General features: G+C 34.2%; 1 protein-coding gene across 1 annotated transcript; it reads left to right on the top strand.

Moving 5' to 3' along the window:
• The first annotated feature begins 4,571 nt into the window (after nucleotides 1-4,571).
• LOC136972795 (uncharacterized) lies at nucleotides 4,572-15,480 on the top strand. The gene is made up of 6 exons (XM_067267439.1): nucleotides 4,572-4,794; nucleotides 4,861-5,061; nucleotides 5,148-5,361; nucleotides 13,317-13,548; nucleotides 14,692-14,815; nucleotides 15,227-15,480. The coding sequence occupies exons 1-6, from the start codon at nucleotides 4,678-4,680 to the stop codon at nucleotides 15,425-15,427; spliced, it is 1,089 nt and encodes a 362-aa protein (XP_067123540.1). The 5' UTR covers nucleotides 4,572-4,677; the 3' UTR covers nucleotides 15,428-15,480.
• The last annotated feature ends 394 nt before the right edge of the window (nucleotides 15,481-15,874 follow it).

Below are 15,874 nucleotides of genomic sequence, written 5' to 3' on the forward strand. Positions count from 1 at the left end.
ACATGTAGCGATTAAAAATAATTATATCTTAACTAATTTGAATAGCAGAATGTTAATAGATGACGTCATATATAAAAATAAAAGAACAATGTTACGCGATCGCGACAGGCCCAAAATATCGGTGTAAACTCTGTGGCGGATTGTACCTTTGTTAAGTTATTTTCATATTTTACATCTTTGTTTAAAAAGCAAAATTATTAACTGTATGCTAGAAAACAATTTTATTGTTTATAGACTGAAGAGAGATGGGCGAAAACTGTAAACTGCAATTTTTAATTGTATTTTAAATTAATTTAAAATATGTGCTCTCCGCCTGAAATTACCAGTGGCTTATCCGTGTACATCATACTTTTCCTTTAACGTCTATCTAACACCTTTGAGTGAAAACGTTTGAATTGAAATAACGCGACTTTCGGTTTGCATCGGAAGTTCGTATATATTTAATCGGGGCCTCCCGACCCTATAGTTTCCACATCTGCTCACGACTCTTCTCTATCTAGCGCTGCTGTTCCGGATTACGATGGAAGACAGCCGGACAGACGGCGGCGACAGTGGAAATTCATAGGTGTACAGTACAATTTTTTCAAATGCAGCCCGTTTCAGATGGGAATTCGAATAAAACTTTTAAAATTTGAGAAGCAGTTTTGTAAATAAATGGTTTAGACTTGTGAAACACCAGGAATAAGCGCGAAAAATTGTTTGGCTTTTATTAAATTAATTAACAATTCCGCGCGCCAACAATAGACTTATTATTGCCAGTTGCTTACAATCTGTAATGCAACAGGCATCCGAGCTCCTTTGCTCGGCCGGGGGGGTTCCCCGGGACAACTGCCTGCTTGTTGGGCGGATCCGGCGCCCTGCGCTGAACTCGCAGTTGGTCGATTACATCCGGATTAAGATACGGATTCCGGTTCCGCCCTGCAGGCCCCTTTTTTGTAGCTGGGCCGCTCTCCGGGCGTATCCCGTTCTTGAGCCGCCCTACGGGCCCCCTGTGGGATTTTCGCTTTATCGGCGGCCCTGGGGCCCACCGTCCCGTTGGAAGAACCCCCTTGGACCACCAAAAAACCAAAAATAGAAATAATATAAATATGAACGCTGCACCGGACCTTGCTCCAGTCCGTTTCACGCGCGTCCATTCATTTATTCTTACACCACACACACAAATCGCACGCTTCCTGCACTTCCCAATCAATTTTTCTGCTTTACAACTATGTAATCCCTTTCCAACCCCCCTGAAATCCCCATTTTTATTGTAAAATTCGTCATTTAGCCTTCAACAATGCAAACGACAATGTATTTCGTAACAATGATAACAATTGCTTAACGACAATAAAAAAAAAACCGTATTAAATTTTCCATTCGACATAAATGTGTCTATTTTTTCATTTTACGTGGCCAAATTATGCAAAAATGATTATCGTCCACTTAATTCTTCGAACCTTACTCTATTCGTTACATCTAAGTACTGAAATCTTATATAAATTCCTTTATATAGCAGTGTAGCCCCAAAATTCGTATATACATCTTTCGCATAACACACAAGGCATTTCTAATTCAATTATCATTTACACCGAAATATTACAAGACTCCATTTTCTTTAATGGTAGCATGTTAATGAAAAATGTCTTGTAATATTTCGGTGGAAATATGGAAAGTCTATAAAGCTATTCGAAAAGAGTTGAAATGCAAAATGCCTGGTTAATTCTTTAGTTGCTTCGCTTCTCAAACAGTTTTAGGATATTTTAAACTTTCACTATGGTTTATAAAAGTTTTCGTTATGTTAATATAACTTATATATTGATTCTTCTATCCCCTATTTCTTTTAGACTGTGTTTCGGCAATTGCGATTCTAATAACCGCGCATTTTAGTTGTATTCTGAATAGGCAATCTCTCTCTCTCTCTCTCCCACGTTAGCTAGGTATGGATTATATAGTGCGATGGTAAAGGGTCTTCGCCCCTAAGTGGCTGGGCTGATTTGCCGACGTCATGATTTACTTTGTATCTTTGGACGCGCCAAGTCATTATTTCGTTCCTGGAAGCGCCTGTCGTTTCCAAGCCCAGTGCGGACGGATTTTAAGTTATGGCAACGCAACACTTGGCGATCTGCCTAGGGGGGAATGTTTTCCGGGAGGTCTTTTAAGAGAAACTGGCTCTATTTAGGCGTTACAGACGTGGAGAAAACCCGGAAAACTCCACATGGCCAGCCCGTCCGAGCGAGGCGCGAACCGCACGACCGAACTCTCGGTGTTTAGGGAACGAAGATTGCTTGGCCACTGGTGGACCAGGCAGGATTGTCACTTTAGAATCTATTTTACTCATCTAAATCTAGATTGTTGTATGCTTCTAGATTTGAGATTTAGGCAATTAGATAAGTGATATAAATCGAGATTGTTTTATCTTAAATTTATCTATTTTCTAGATTTTATTTAATTTTTATCAAGGTAAGATCAGATTAAAGTGATAAGTGCAGTATTTAACCTCAATATAACAATATTTTTATAATCTAAGTCAAGCCAGGTCTTGAAGGACTTTACTGTCAGCCATATGATTGTTTATTTATAGTGTATTCAGATCAGTATGATCCGTACCATACTCAGTACACTGTTGATTTTTTCAGACTGTTTTTTTTTCTTTTGCAGAATATAAGTAGCGTTCTTGTGTTTTTATTACAGTTATAGTTAGTTTGTGAAAATATTTACAATGGAAAACTATATTATTACCTTTGTCATGTTAAAGTTGTTGAAGTTAAAATCCATCTAAGAGGTAATAAGGAGCTAATAATTGTGAGAAGTGGCAGAGTATTGCATTTGTCCATCAAAATTAGACAAGAAAAGCATGCCAGTAAGTGAAAGAGACTGATATATAGAGACTGCACCATTGGGATGTGTACAGTACAAATTGTCCACTATATCTATCATTCTGAATAACAAAAGTATTAACATGAACTAACCTCTTTGTTATGTTGTAGACAAAACATTAGACACTAACGCCGTAAGCTTGAAGAGGGATTAGAAAAATTACCAATTTGAAATGCATAGTTCAATAGGCGAAATAAAGTGAACTGTTTTAATCTTGGTCTCTGTTAATTGTGGATAATTAAGAAAGACGTAATAAATACCACTAGTCTCACTATTGGAAGAAGAAACCTTTACTTGTAACTTTTTGTATTTTTAATTGTTATCGAATGGTAAAAAGCTTATTTTTGAGGGTAGTGACAATTTTTATTAAAAAAATCGTAAATGTTAATAACAAATAATTTTATTAAGTCCGACCTCTCTCGAGATATGACACATGACATCCTCTATCTCCCCACCCCTTTAATCTTTAACCACCAAAATTTAATAGCATCGATGCTCCTTATACACAAGCTATCATGCCAAATTTCGTTTCTTATAGACGCTAACACACACATACACGGAATATATATATATTTTTTTTGACATTGAGTTCAGGAGGTCTCAAAACGTGGAAATTTGCAGAAACTCTGAGGATCAAATTTGACACGATTTTAATGCTTTCCCTTGTTATGTATACATAAAGCCGGGAAAGTAAAATTAAGAATGTTTAGAAATGTATTTAACTTATCTCTACCTCCGCTTATAGTGGCGGTGACCAGACCCTAAACACTGGAGTTCGATCGGGGGTTCGCGCCTTACTCGGACGGGCTGGCAGCAGGAGTTTTTCCGGGTTTTCCTCCTTGCAGATGACGCCTGAATAGGGGCCTGCTTCCCATCAAAATGTCCTCCAGGAAGGCATTCTATCCCCCCTTCTCGTGTTGGCCGTCTCCTATAAGGTCGGCTTTGGTCGCTTCGTGACCTCTCTCCTGTCTTCCTCACGTTGGCCGTCTTCTATAAGGCCGGCTCTTTGGTCGCTGAGCGATCACTGTCCTTCCGGAGTACAAGCGAACAGCAATACATTCCTCTATCGAGAATGAGAATGAATAACTTATCTCTACAGAATATTTTGTTTTGCTTAGAAACGTTTAAATAAAAGGTTTAAGAAAGAAATGTCTTATTTATTTTCAAAATTAAAAAAAGAAAACTAAGTAGAGTCATTTTGACTCGCACCATCTCAGTTAAGGGTTAAAACTTTTCCTTTCCTTTGCACACTTTTACACAACGAGTTAGAATATTCTATCTCGCTGTCGTTACACAAAACAAACGCCACGCACGCCCCTTGAATAAAAGGAAAATGGCGGACGTGTATTCAATTTTCTTTCAACATGGCGTCACTACAGCCATTCTATGTAGTATATTCTAGTTCGTTGGATACGACGTTTATGTAATGATTGGACAAAAATTATCTTCAGAATTTATCTTTTGGATTTTTTATTTTTATTGAAATTATTAAAAATTCTTTAAAATAATCTTTCGTTTGACTAACTTTTAAGTACAAAATATTTATCTTGACCTGCATCTGTTGGTTCTCGTTTCCCGATATTTTTATCAAATGTTCTTGATAAACAAATTTGAAAAATTCGTGTGAAAATTCACATTTTTTCGATAAAATTTGTACTTTATCACACGCGATAAAGGATATTTTTAATTAAATTATCTTTTATCGCGCCAGGCAAGTGTTAGTCTGAGAGTTAACTCCTCTTCGTTCGTTTCCGCACTCAAGAATCGAGAAGTCACCCTATCTTAAATTTAAACGCAGCTTTCGGTTCTTTCCATACCATGACCGTGGTATTACCCGTGTTGATATTGGGAGTGATACTTGGAAGAACGATCGATCTGAGAACACATCACACCACTCGGTTTGTCTTGAATGGAAAAAATCAAGAACATCAATACGTAAGATACTTCTTTCGATTTTGTTAAAGCGTAAATTGCTTATCAGAAACGTTTCCGCACTTTCAGACGAAGATTAATCACTTCGAGTCAAGGTATCGAGTGATCGAATCATCCCGAGATGTCTGCGATCTGTTTGACGTCGATCCTAGACTTGCCCTGATCGTAAAACTGGACCACTTCAGTAACGATTTGGCTAATCGGATTCGATCTTCCGTCGTTTCTCGAGACACATTGGTCGAAATTCAAGTCCGAGCAGTCTACAAAAAGGTAAATAATACTGAAACAGTTTATATTTAAAAAAAATATTTAAGTTTTATATGTACTTTTCTAAAATGTAAAGTATTCAAAACAAGGCGATAGAATCGCTGTCGAAGGATTTCCGACCCGAAGCGGAATGGAATAATAAAAAAGGTCTGGGCACCCACTTCGTCTCGAAACTGAGAAGGGGAGGGGAGTTGTGGGCCACTTTGATATTTAACTGCGACTCTCCTGATCACAAAGACATAGTTTCGAAAAGCGTTTCCAAGATTTTAGGAAAGTCGGGAACTTTTGACGTCTTTTTCCTAGGTGAGTGTCATAACTTCCTCTTTAGAATCGTATGATAATCGCAATGCGATGATTTAGACAGTTTGTAATTTTTGACAATAAATAAATCCTTACTGTATTATATGTTCACGTAAAGTGTTAAAGAGTGTTTATTAAAAAAGTGGTGTTTAAGCAATATTTTCGGCTTATCCGGCTTATGAGTTTGTACCTTGAAGAAAAGCTCGAGCGTTTTGAGGTAAAGCCTATCACTCCGGAGAACCCGGAATCGAATCCGGTCGGGTGGAAAAAACCCTAGAAGGGTGGTCAGTTCGGATATGTTGGGTTCCGTTCCTCACCACCATTGTGGACCTGGCGGAACCCACAATGGGATTGATTAAATAGGGCCTCATAATACCCACTGGACGGAAAGAGCTTTAAAGAAGGCCATTACCAATATATGTTTACAATGGGTGCATTCTGTTATTCCTTTGTGTAACTTCGCGCGCGGGGCATCCATTTAAAAATTCCCGCGGAACGCATTCCTATATTACTTATTATTTCTGTATGCTACAAGCAGCTATTTTTGCCGTCGGACGGCAAAAACAGCTGCTTGTAGAAGTAGTTTACAATGGAAAATAACATGGCTTCCTCCACTGCTCGGATAGTTTCGTTTTGGTGTCCATTATGTGGCTTAATGAATGAAAATTTAGAAATTCTGAAAACGCACTTAGTGCACACGGTGACGCAGATGTCATCTCGAATTTCTTTCGAATGGTAGCGGGAATTCTATTTTTTTCGTGGTTACTTTGAATGTTCTGTCGGCAAGACAATCCATTTTATGGTTAAATTTTACAATTGAGACCGTTTTTTTTTTCTTTTGTCTCTAAAAACGCATATTTTAAAATCATAGATCACTCTGTCACGATACTATTGATAGAACGGACGCCGCCATCTTTTCCTTTCTTTCAATGTCGTTCCCAAATGCCTACAAACGACCGCTATTACAGTAAACTTTCGGTCGAACTTAAAAAATAAACTAAACTAATTTATTCTTATATTTTTCATAAAAATTTTCGTTGCAGATTTTACTTTTATGTTAATTTTAATTCTGTGTTAATTAAAAAATAACTTTCCGAATTTTAATTTATCCGCATAAAATTGACCGAAAAATTATTAGGGTACTGTTTGTTTGCGTTTGCTAGGAACTGCGTCGTATTCAAACTTCATCGTACTGTATTTCTGCTTCCTTTACTTTTTATGTATATTAAATAAATCATATTTTTACTTTCCCGGCTCTGTTATATATGTGCCGCTCACTTGCCAAACGATTAACTCCATAAAACAAAAAGTGGAGAAAAGTGACAAAATAATGTACATACTTTTCTAAAATTCCCTTTAAGGCGACTTCAGACACATCCAGTAATTTAGTAACTTGTCACGTAAAGCAGTAATATTTACTTGAGTACTTTAGTAAAGCAATTTAGTTTAGCAAATTCATTCAAGTCCATTTAAAATAATATATATATATATTCAAAATAACTATTTAAAACAATGAAGTCAGATTAATTATCCAATTCTTACTTAATTTTATTGTAGAAAAATACACGAAAAATCAATTTTTCTTTCTTTTCTGACTTACGGAGGGTAGATAACTTTAAAATTCTAAAACATTACATCAATTGATGGAAAATTGTTGGAGTTTAAACTGTATGCTGAAAGCCCTGCTGAGAAGGCCTAATATTTTTGGCGAAATGCATTTAGGGTATTTACCAATGTAATAAAGTATTTCTCTGCAAAGTTAGATTGCTTTTACCTTTATTAACTTTAATTTTTATTTCATTATTGAAGTAGTGTTTTAGAATTTTAAAGTTATCTACCCTTCGTAAGTTAGAAAACAAAGAGAAAAATTGATTTTTCGTGTATTTTTCTACAATACAATTAAGTAAAAATTGGATATATATAAAGAATTTTTAGAATTACGCATATATATATATATATATATATATATATATATATACACATACAGTCGAGTCCGCATAAGTCGTCACTCTGTTAAAATAATTTGTTTATCTGTTAATTTCCTACTACATTTCATACGCACGCCATCTTTCGCTCAGATAACTTCGATTTGCGAATTTTCTCGGTTTATTCAATACGCTCAATTAAAGTTTTCAATTTTAAAACACACTGCTATAATACTGGAACGGCGGTATTATATAGGTTTATGATAATATTCAAGAAAAAAGTATATTGAATATTATAAATTTGCTTCTTGCCTTCTTGTAAAGACATCCCAATACACTACTGTAACGAACACTAAAGCTTAACTGACAAGGAGAGGGCCAGACGTTTGGGTTTCCGATTCGAACAGAACTTAATGAGCAAATATTTCTAAACACAAACATCTCCTTGTCCAAATAATAGGACCCACTTCTCAAGCATTTCCAAAACACGGATCTAAGTAAATTCAGCGTTTAGCTTATAAGCATGGAAGTTCCACATCTCGGAATAGCGATAGCCGAGTGGATAAGGTGCTAGACACAAAATAAGCACGAGCTTTTTTATACTATCATTTATCATTAGCATTATTTATACGTAAGTATAGTAAACAAAAGGTAGCACAGGAAACATAAAATCGACATAGTCCTACAGCATTTTCTGATGGACGAGTACTGTACAGTACATATAATACTGTATTGTCATGTTAATGGGCTCTGTGAGTACTCTGGAATAGAGGTCGATAAAAAAATCGTTGGTGAAAAGGTAAAATAGTGTCTTTACATTGAAAGTTCTTTATTGTGTTCAAAGTTTACAAATGACAGTGTAAATAAGTACATGCAAATTGTAGCTGATTTTAAACATCACTGATGGACCAAGTTAATTAACAAACATTAATGTACTGCATAATGTTTGACTAAATATTCATTTATAAATACTAATCAGAACTCTTAAGTATATATAGATTCTGGAAATGATTTTTGACGTAATATATTTATTGAGTTAGGTTATTAATACTTTTTATATAAGTTTAATTTAACCGAAAATAGTGTAAAGTTGCATTTCAGTTTGTGATTCGGCTGCAAAATCCGGTTCCGGGCAGACCTTACCTGTCTGTAAAAAAATGAAACAATACCGGATCCGATACCCGAGAAAACGTATCGATACCGATTGGGAAAAGTTCCCAAAGTGATCCAAACCTTTCTTTTTCCTCTGTTAAAATGGGTAAGAAGAAATATTGCGTTCAATGGTTTTCAGATATTGAAAACAATGTACGGTAAAGATACGAAGTGTGAGGTTCATAGAAAAATTTTTCTAAGAATATTTCCAAGCCTTTCTCGAACAAGGGAAAATGGATTAGGGAGCGTTTAAATACGGTTGGGGGCGTTGGATATAACTTTATGGAACTAGGGGCGGTGGATCAAAAAAGTTTGGGGAACACTGATCTGGTGCAGGAAGTCACCGTCTCTAGCGTGGAAGAAACATAGTAAACGAGTTAAAGTTGTAATTCGACGAAGCATTTCTGATTTTTATTTATTTTTTAAGGTGTTTGATTAACTCGAAAGCTTCGCGTCTATAGAAATTACGATTTATCAAAGCCCAACTTTTAACGTAAATTACTGGCTTCAGTAGGACTTCGGCCAGCAAAAACATGTATTTATCATAAGAGATTTTTTGATGCTAAATCTCGCCGTACAGTACATCTGAAATATATCATTTTTGACAATTTTTATAATGATTTTTATAATGATGTGAGAAGCTAATTTTTTATAATAAAAATTAGCTTCTCACAGCCAAAGAATTAGATATTGCAAAAATCAAAGATTCAGCAACAAGCTGCATAATTTTCCCAACTGTTATGAGATTTTATTTAAAAACAACTGTATTCTTAATTATAATGAATAAAATTGTGTGGTGCCATCTGTTTTGAGATTTTATAATAAAAAAAAACTTTTTATATTATTATAAAATGGCAAAACGCTTAATTTTGAGGGTAAAAATATGTTTTATTTAAAAAAAATGTAAAGGCTAATAACAAGTAAAATCGTTATTAAGTCCGAATCCTCTCGAGATATGACAAGTGACCCCCTCCAGCGCCTCCTCGACCTTTAATCCAGAGTTCGAACATTATATTACTATAAACCATCCTTGTTACAGACTAATATAATTTAAACCGTTCGTTCGTTCGTTTGTTCGCTTACTTGACAACTTGCTTGTACCAAGCCTTGTGATTTATAAAAATGTTTTAAAAGTTATATTCTTATTAGAGTTCGTAATTATTGGTTTATTGGTTTTGTTATTAAGTGGCAAATATGTTCGACCAAAAAGTAAGAACGACTAGCCATTGAAATGAAACCATATTACATATTTGGTTGTTTTAGGCTACCATTTTTATGTTAATTATGAAATGTCAAGAAGATCAAATCGGGAGAGGAGTTGGGTGTCCAGATTTCGTGATAGTCTATATTTACCCTCAAGATCCAGAGAATATGTAAGAAAACTGTGGTGCAGATCGGACAAAAGGTTTAGGATAGTTTACTAAAAGTTTTAGGTAATATTTTTAAAAGTGTTTATTTTTTAAACGATAAATTATACAGAAGTAATTAAAGTAAAACACGAATTCTTGTTCAGCAGAACAATAAATAATCTTAATTTATTACACATGGAGAAAGATCCCACCCTTCCGAGCACTGATCTGTAAATGGATTAGTTGTTCCGTATTCCTCTTCAAACAGACACTTCTGCGAAGGGACAGCTCGAACTGTCTCGGATTCCAATTTATCCGGATTTATATTAATATCGTTATCATAATTCGAGTTCTTCAAAGACTTTTCTTGAAAAAATCCTTCTTTGTCCATCTTTCTTAACACATTATAAAGTTCAAACATCAATGATATTATGTCTTTAGAAGTTGCTTCAGTCGACATGTAATTCTTTGAGTCATCAGCACGTTTTGCTTCCAGATAATCTGTCGAAGATGATAATGACTCCGCTGAGTACTTAGTTTTAGGATTCTTGTCGTAATGAATTGGAGGAGGGTTAAATCGGATATTTTTATTAGTTTTAGTTTTCTTGTCAATTCTTGTTATGAAGAAAAACAAGCGTCTGAGATGTTTTAAAAGCGACTTCGGTGGCTGCTTTGAAATAGGTAATAATGGTTCCATTTCCAATTCGATCGCTTCCTCTTCTTCAACTTTTTTATTTGTATAAATATCTGAGTTGCTGAGATATTCAGGAATGGAAGTTTCTTCTAACTGCACTTTCTCAAATTTTTGTTTTGTCTCGTAATCTTCAGATAATATCGGTTCTGTGATATTCGTTGAGAAAATTCCCCCAGTTTGAGATTCCATATCAAATTTATCGGCGTAACGATGAGAGTTATCGTTATTGCAACTGGAAAGCATTAATTTGTTCATCGAAATAGGTCTATCTGAGTAGGTTGAATTTTCAACTTCTAATCTCTTCAATGTTTCTTGTATTTGTGCCGATGTAACTTTGCTTATCCACATTTCTAGTTGCCGTTTACAATATTTAATGAATTCCATTAAAATGTATACCAAGGCCCATATTGTTAACAGTACCATCTGAATTACAATGTAGAATAATATATAATAATAGATGTTGCCCCTGGTTTGTAGTAGAGGATGTTGGCGTTTAATGGATTCTCGCTTGCTATTATTATTTATTGTGTTGTTAGTGCCGTTTACAGCACGAAAATTCACATCGGCGTGCTTTTGATTTCTTGCTTTCTTTCTATTTGTTCTGACAGACTTGTGTGTCGAGTAAACTTTCTGTCGATGGTTTATGAAGTTCTTTACTAAATCTTCAATTGATGGAGTGTCTTTAATAAAAGGAATTTCTTTAACATCCTTTAAAATCTTTTCTTGCTTCTTTATATTGCTTGGCAACTTGAATTCTTTTGTAATTAAATTCAATTTGTTGTAATTTGGAGCATACAATTGGGGAAGAAAGTCGTTTGTCAAGAAAAATTTGGTCCAAACTTTGTGTTTTCTGTCCTGTTCGGTCGTTGTACTTTGTTTGGAAAAGAAAACCTGATTCTGTTCTTCGTTTCCTTTCTGTTGCTCGGATCGAACCGGCATATTTTCATGTTTCGGTTTGTTCGCTAGGTAAAATTTGTCATGTCCGGTATAGAATATCGTCCTTGCATCTATTCCAAAAACTATGTAAATTAGGATAAAAAGAATGAAATTCTTCATTTCTTCGAAATAAATAGCACAAATTCTCATTAAAATTGCTTCAACAAATCAACTCTCAACAATCACGAAAATTGTATTGTTGACGTTTCAAATATTTTAATTGTAAAAAATATAAAGTTTTTTCCTATATTAATGAGGTTATATTTGAGAAAACTCGACAAATTGATGTGAAGACTATCCAGTCAGTTTCTCTCGTACAATTAAGAAGCATTTTATTTTCTTTTGATAAATTTTTGTGATTGAAGTTCTTTAACGTTGTTTTATTTTATTCCAGAAAATGGCATAAATTTAATTTACAAAATCAAAATACATTTTAACGGGACCATCTTTCTTCAAAGAGAAACGGGCCTGGGGCAAAATACATATTGAAGTACTAAATCAAATTATTGTATTATTAAAGGAAGTAAAGAAAAAAAAACATTTTGTAGTGGTACTAATTTCCTTCTTACTTAGGAAAATTTGATTCCTTTGCCTCAAGTGTATATACAGTGCGGAAAAAGTTTAGGACAGCTAATGCATTAAAGTTTGAATGAAACCAGTTATAACCTGAAAACATTGCTTTATTACTATTAAATGCATTGTTGCAAATAGTGCTTCTGGTTCAAACTCATCGTTTCTTTCCAAAGAGATGGTGAGTTTGAACCATCTCTTTCCCTAGTTTTCCTAACTATTCTTCCGCTGATAAACTCTCGACTTATGATCGTGACGTTTCCACGCTTAATTTTTGATAATACTTATAACTTTATTTCGAAAAATGCTTCTGTATACCTTGAAGTAGAAAGTGCTGTCCGACTCTGGACCATTTGAAGAGGTACAATTTTAGTTAATCTCATACCCATCACTCTGAACTACATTACCTGTATAGTGCCGTACTTCAACATGTTTCCCATGTTTCGCATTCAAAATAAAGCCAAAGTTGAAAAACGAGTTCATTTTTTCAATCCGGCTTTATTTTTCATCTTTATTCCTAAGGTATATTTGAATCTGGAGTTTAATCGAGGAGATACTGAAAAATGAGTTTCATTTGTTAAATCATAATTCAGTGAGTGAATGAAGTCCTGGCATATTATAATACAGCCTTGGTAAGCATGGGCAGCTTTCTATGGGGAAGACTGTCGACAGTATGATATGCGATCTGGGTAACTGCACTTGATGAAATCTGCTTTCTCACAGTTCGATTATACACTGTATTCATTTACATCTATCCAGGGGCAAAAGAAATCTTTCCAAGATTACTTTTGCATTTCACTAGTGTATGCATGTGATTCATGCTTGTTCCAACGCTAAAATAACCGAAGAGAATTAATTTAAAACGATTTAGTATAATCAAGTAATCTCTGACTGTAAAGGATAAAGACAACATTTGAGAAATTGATACAAAAAAGAAGTGAGTTTTATTTTGATAGAGAATTTATTCAAAACGACTGCCTTAAGTATTTGTAAATTTTAAAAATTTATTTTTAAAATATTACAAATTTTACACATTTTTTGTTATCCTCTTTAGCGGTCGGTTAGTTGGTGGCTACGTAAGTTTATTTTTATTTATTAAATGGGAAAATATTCTTTGATTTTTCATTATATTTGTAAATTGTTTTTATTACTCTCTGTCATTATAATTTGTAATTACCAAAAATTTTAAAAAAGGCTATGCGCGAGAATATTTTTTAATACTATACAGTATTTACTTTCTGATCACGTAATAAAAACGGATTGTAATTTAACTTGTGTCCTTCAAAGTCAGAGTTTGTCCAAAATAAATTATAAATTTATATTTTTTTTTAGATAAAATAAATGAACTAAAGAAGGACTTGGGAAAGCATTACCGAGAATACAGAGTGAAGGAAGTACGGTGCCCTCTTTGCACCCCAGATTCTCCTCCGTCTGATCTCCGAGATCTGATTAAAACAACCGAAAAATTGTCGGAAACGGTGGAATCGATAGAAGGAGACGTGGTTGAAATGGAAGTAGAAGATCTTGCCACCGTCCTAAAAGTTCCTCCATACCTAGAAAATCAGTGAGTCTATACTTTTCTAAAGCAGTATAAACTGCTCAAACTGCGATTCTCGCAACTACACCAGAGTAGTAGAGGCGTACCTTTTTTTCCTACATCAAGTCGATAAGTTACATTTTGAAAGTAGGCGAACCGTCGACTGTTTTAAAAAAGCCGACATTTAATATTTAGGGTTTATTTGACCCGAAATAAATTTGGATAAAACAAAATTAAAACAGAACAAAAATATTTTACAATTTAAAGTCGTCATATAAAGTCTTTCTAGTTTAAACACTAGACTTTGTAGCGCCATTCGATAGGAAATTTATGCGAAAAATAGCTTTAGTGGGATTATTAAATTTTTACACTTGTGTGTCGAGTAAACTTTCTGTCGATGGTTTATGAAGTTCTTTACTAAATCTTCAATTGATTTTAATACTACTGCCTTTACTGGAAATAATCCTAAATCCGCTTTATTTTCGTATTTTACCTTTTCATACCAGATAAATATTATTATTTGTACAGGTACCCCTCGTATAACACGGTAGTTACGCTCCGAAAAAGTGTCGTGTTATGGGAATCCGTCTATAGGAAACAAAGGACTATAATGAAAAAATTCTTTTGTACTTTTGGTGCATTGTAATTTATTGTAGATTGATTTTAACCCAAAAGAGCTTTCTCTTGGCTTTAAACAAAGATTTACAGCTTTTGTTTAATTTAAGTATTCTTCTAACAAATCTTTAGTCTTATTTTTACCGAATAATCCCAAAGACCGATTTCTTTTCTTTAATCGCAAACACTGCACATCAAACCATTGTTTTAAAATGATTTTATAAAGTTGGTCATTTTACACATTCCATATTGGGCTGCTGAAGTTAGTAAAGTTTCCGAGAATTCCAAATAAAAATCCTCAATATCCAATAAAAATCTTGTCTTTAATGATTTATATAATAAAATAACTAGTGAAATATATTTTTCGAGGTCCTGTTTTCATATATAACGGATCTTACATTTTCCGTGTTGTAGATCTTTTTGTATTAAAATTAAGAATCGTTGAGATCGGAAAATGACCATTATAAATTTACCAATATAGGTAAATTTAGCTATGGTCATTTTCTGATCTCAACGATTCTTAATTTTATCAATCAATCCGTATTTTCTTTTCAGAGTAATAATCGACAGATTGGAAAATTTAGAGAAAATGTTCGATGACGTTCTCATTGCCAGAGAGCTATTCATTCAGTGGGACACCGTTTGGTCTATGGATTTGACTACTGAAGACGAAAAGCAAGTAAGTCCGATTATCCCTTGTGGGAAATTCCTAGATTTATACAAAATTAAGAAAGAAATTCTTCGGCAGTCATTTTGAAGAAAAAAATCTTAAGACATGCCTTTCAGTTTCTTTTTGAAAAGAAATTGAAAAAGACTTTTAAAAATGTCGCCAGCGCACAGATATTTTTTCTTTAAGGCAGAGCGTTAAAATCATGAGGACAATAAGCGTCGACGAGTGGTTCAATGAATTGTTTCTGTCTATCGCGAAATTCGGTTGAGGAATCAAGCCGTTAAGTCTGATTGTACTGTTAATTTTGCCGTTCTTAAGCATCGAACTTTTAGTCTCGTCCAATTAAATGCAACGCGGTTCAGTTCGAAACTCGTTTCCCTAATTTTTGAAATGAATTAATTGCATTTGTTTTAATTGCAGCTGAACGACTTTCATTTGGAGGTAGAAAGAGCCAGGAAAGAGTTTCTTCATGCTATCGGTCATTTGGACATTTCTCCCTCCGCTTCCCTTAGTCAGTTCGATGGCGTTTATAAAGCTTACGGATCGACCGAAGCCAACGATCGATTTCAAAAGGAATTTCGCTTGTTACGTCAGAAATTCCAAAAGGAAAAAATGTATTAATTACATGAATCTTTTCTTTTTAATTTGATGTAATAAATACGTCATCACTTTAATTTCCCTATCTTATCGGTTAATTTAAACCATATTAATAAGGCAAAGAAGACTTCACTAATCCACGATCTTTTTCCGACTTCTACTATCAAAGTTTTTATAAATTTCGGTTTGCCATTATGATTTATGTCGAGTTTCGTTCTCGCATTTTTACACGGAATGATCGTGAATCGTATAGAGAAACGAAGTTTACGTCACGCCGAATATTTTCAATATTTTTAAATAAATAATTATCAGTATAAATTAGAGATGTTAAGAAAAATAGATTTTTGAACCTAAGAAATTCGTAAACAAAGAGATGCGCTATTCCGGAATGGCTCGGCTGAAAAAGCGATGAATATCGTCCCTTTATCTTAGTTTCGATGTGTAAAAGCAAACGAACGATTTTGTACGATT

The sequence above is a fragment of the Centruroides vittatus genome, unplaced genomic scaffold (genome assembly GCF_030686945.1).
Source record: "Centruroides vittatus isolate TY-2023 unplaced genomic scaffold, ASM3068694v2 contig_301, whole genome shotgun sequence".
In the NCBI taxonomy this organism is placed as follows: Eukaryota; Metazoa; Arthropoda; class Arachnida; order Scorpiones; family Buthidae; genus Centruroides; species Centruroides vittatus.

What these genes read in the sequence shown, in the direction of transcription:
- LOC136972795 (XM_067267439.1), top strand. Translation starts at nt 4,678, where the DNA reads ATGACCGTGGTATTACCCGTGTTGATATTGGGAGTGATACTTGGAAGA. An exon ending in TCCGAGCAGTCTACAAAAAG is followed by an intron (nt 5,062 to 5,147) that starts GTAAATAATACT and finishes ATTCAAAACAAG; the next exon opens with GCGATAGAATCGCTGTCGAA. An exon ending in CCTCCATACCTAGAAAATCA is followed by an intron (nt 13,549 to 14,691) that starts GTGAGTCTATAC and finishes TTTTCTTTTCAG; the next exon opens with AGTAATAATCGACAGATTGG.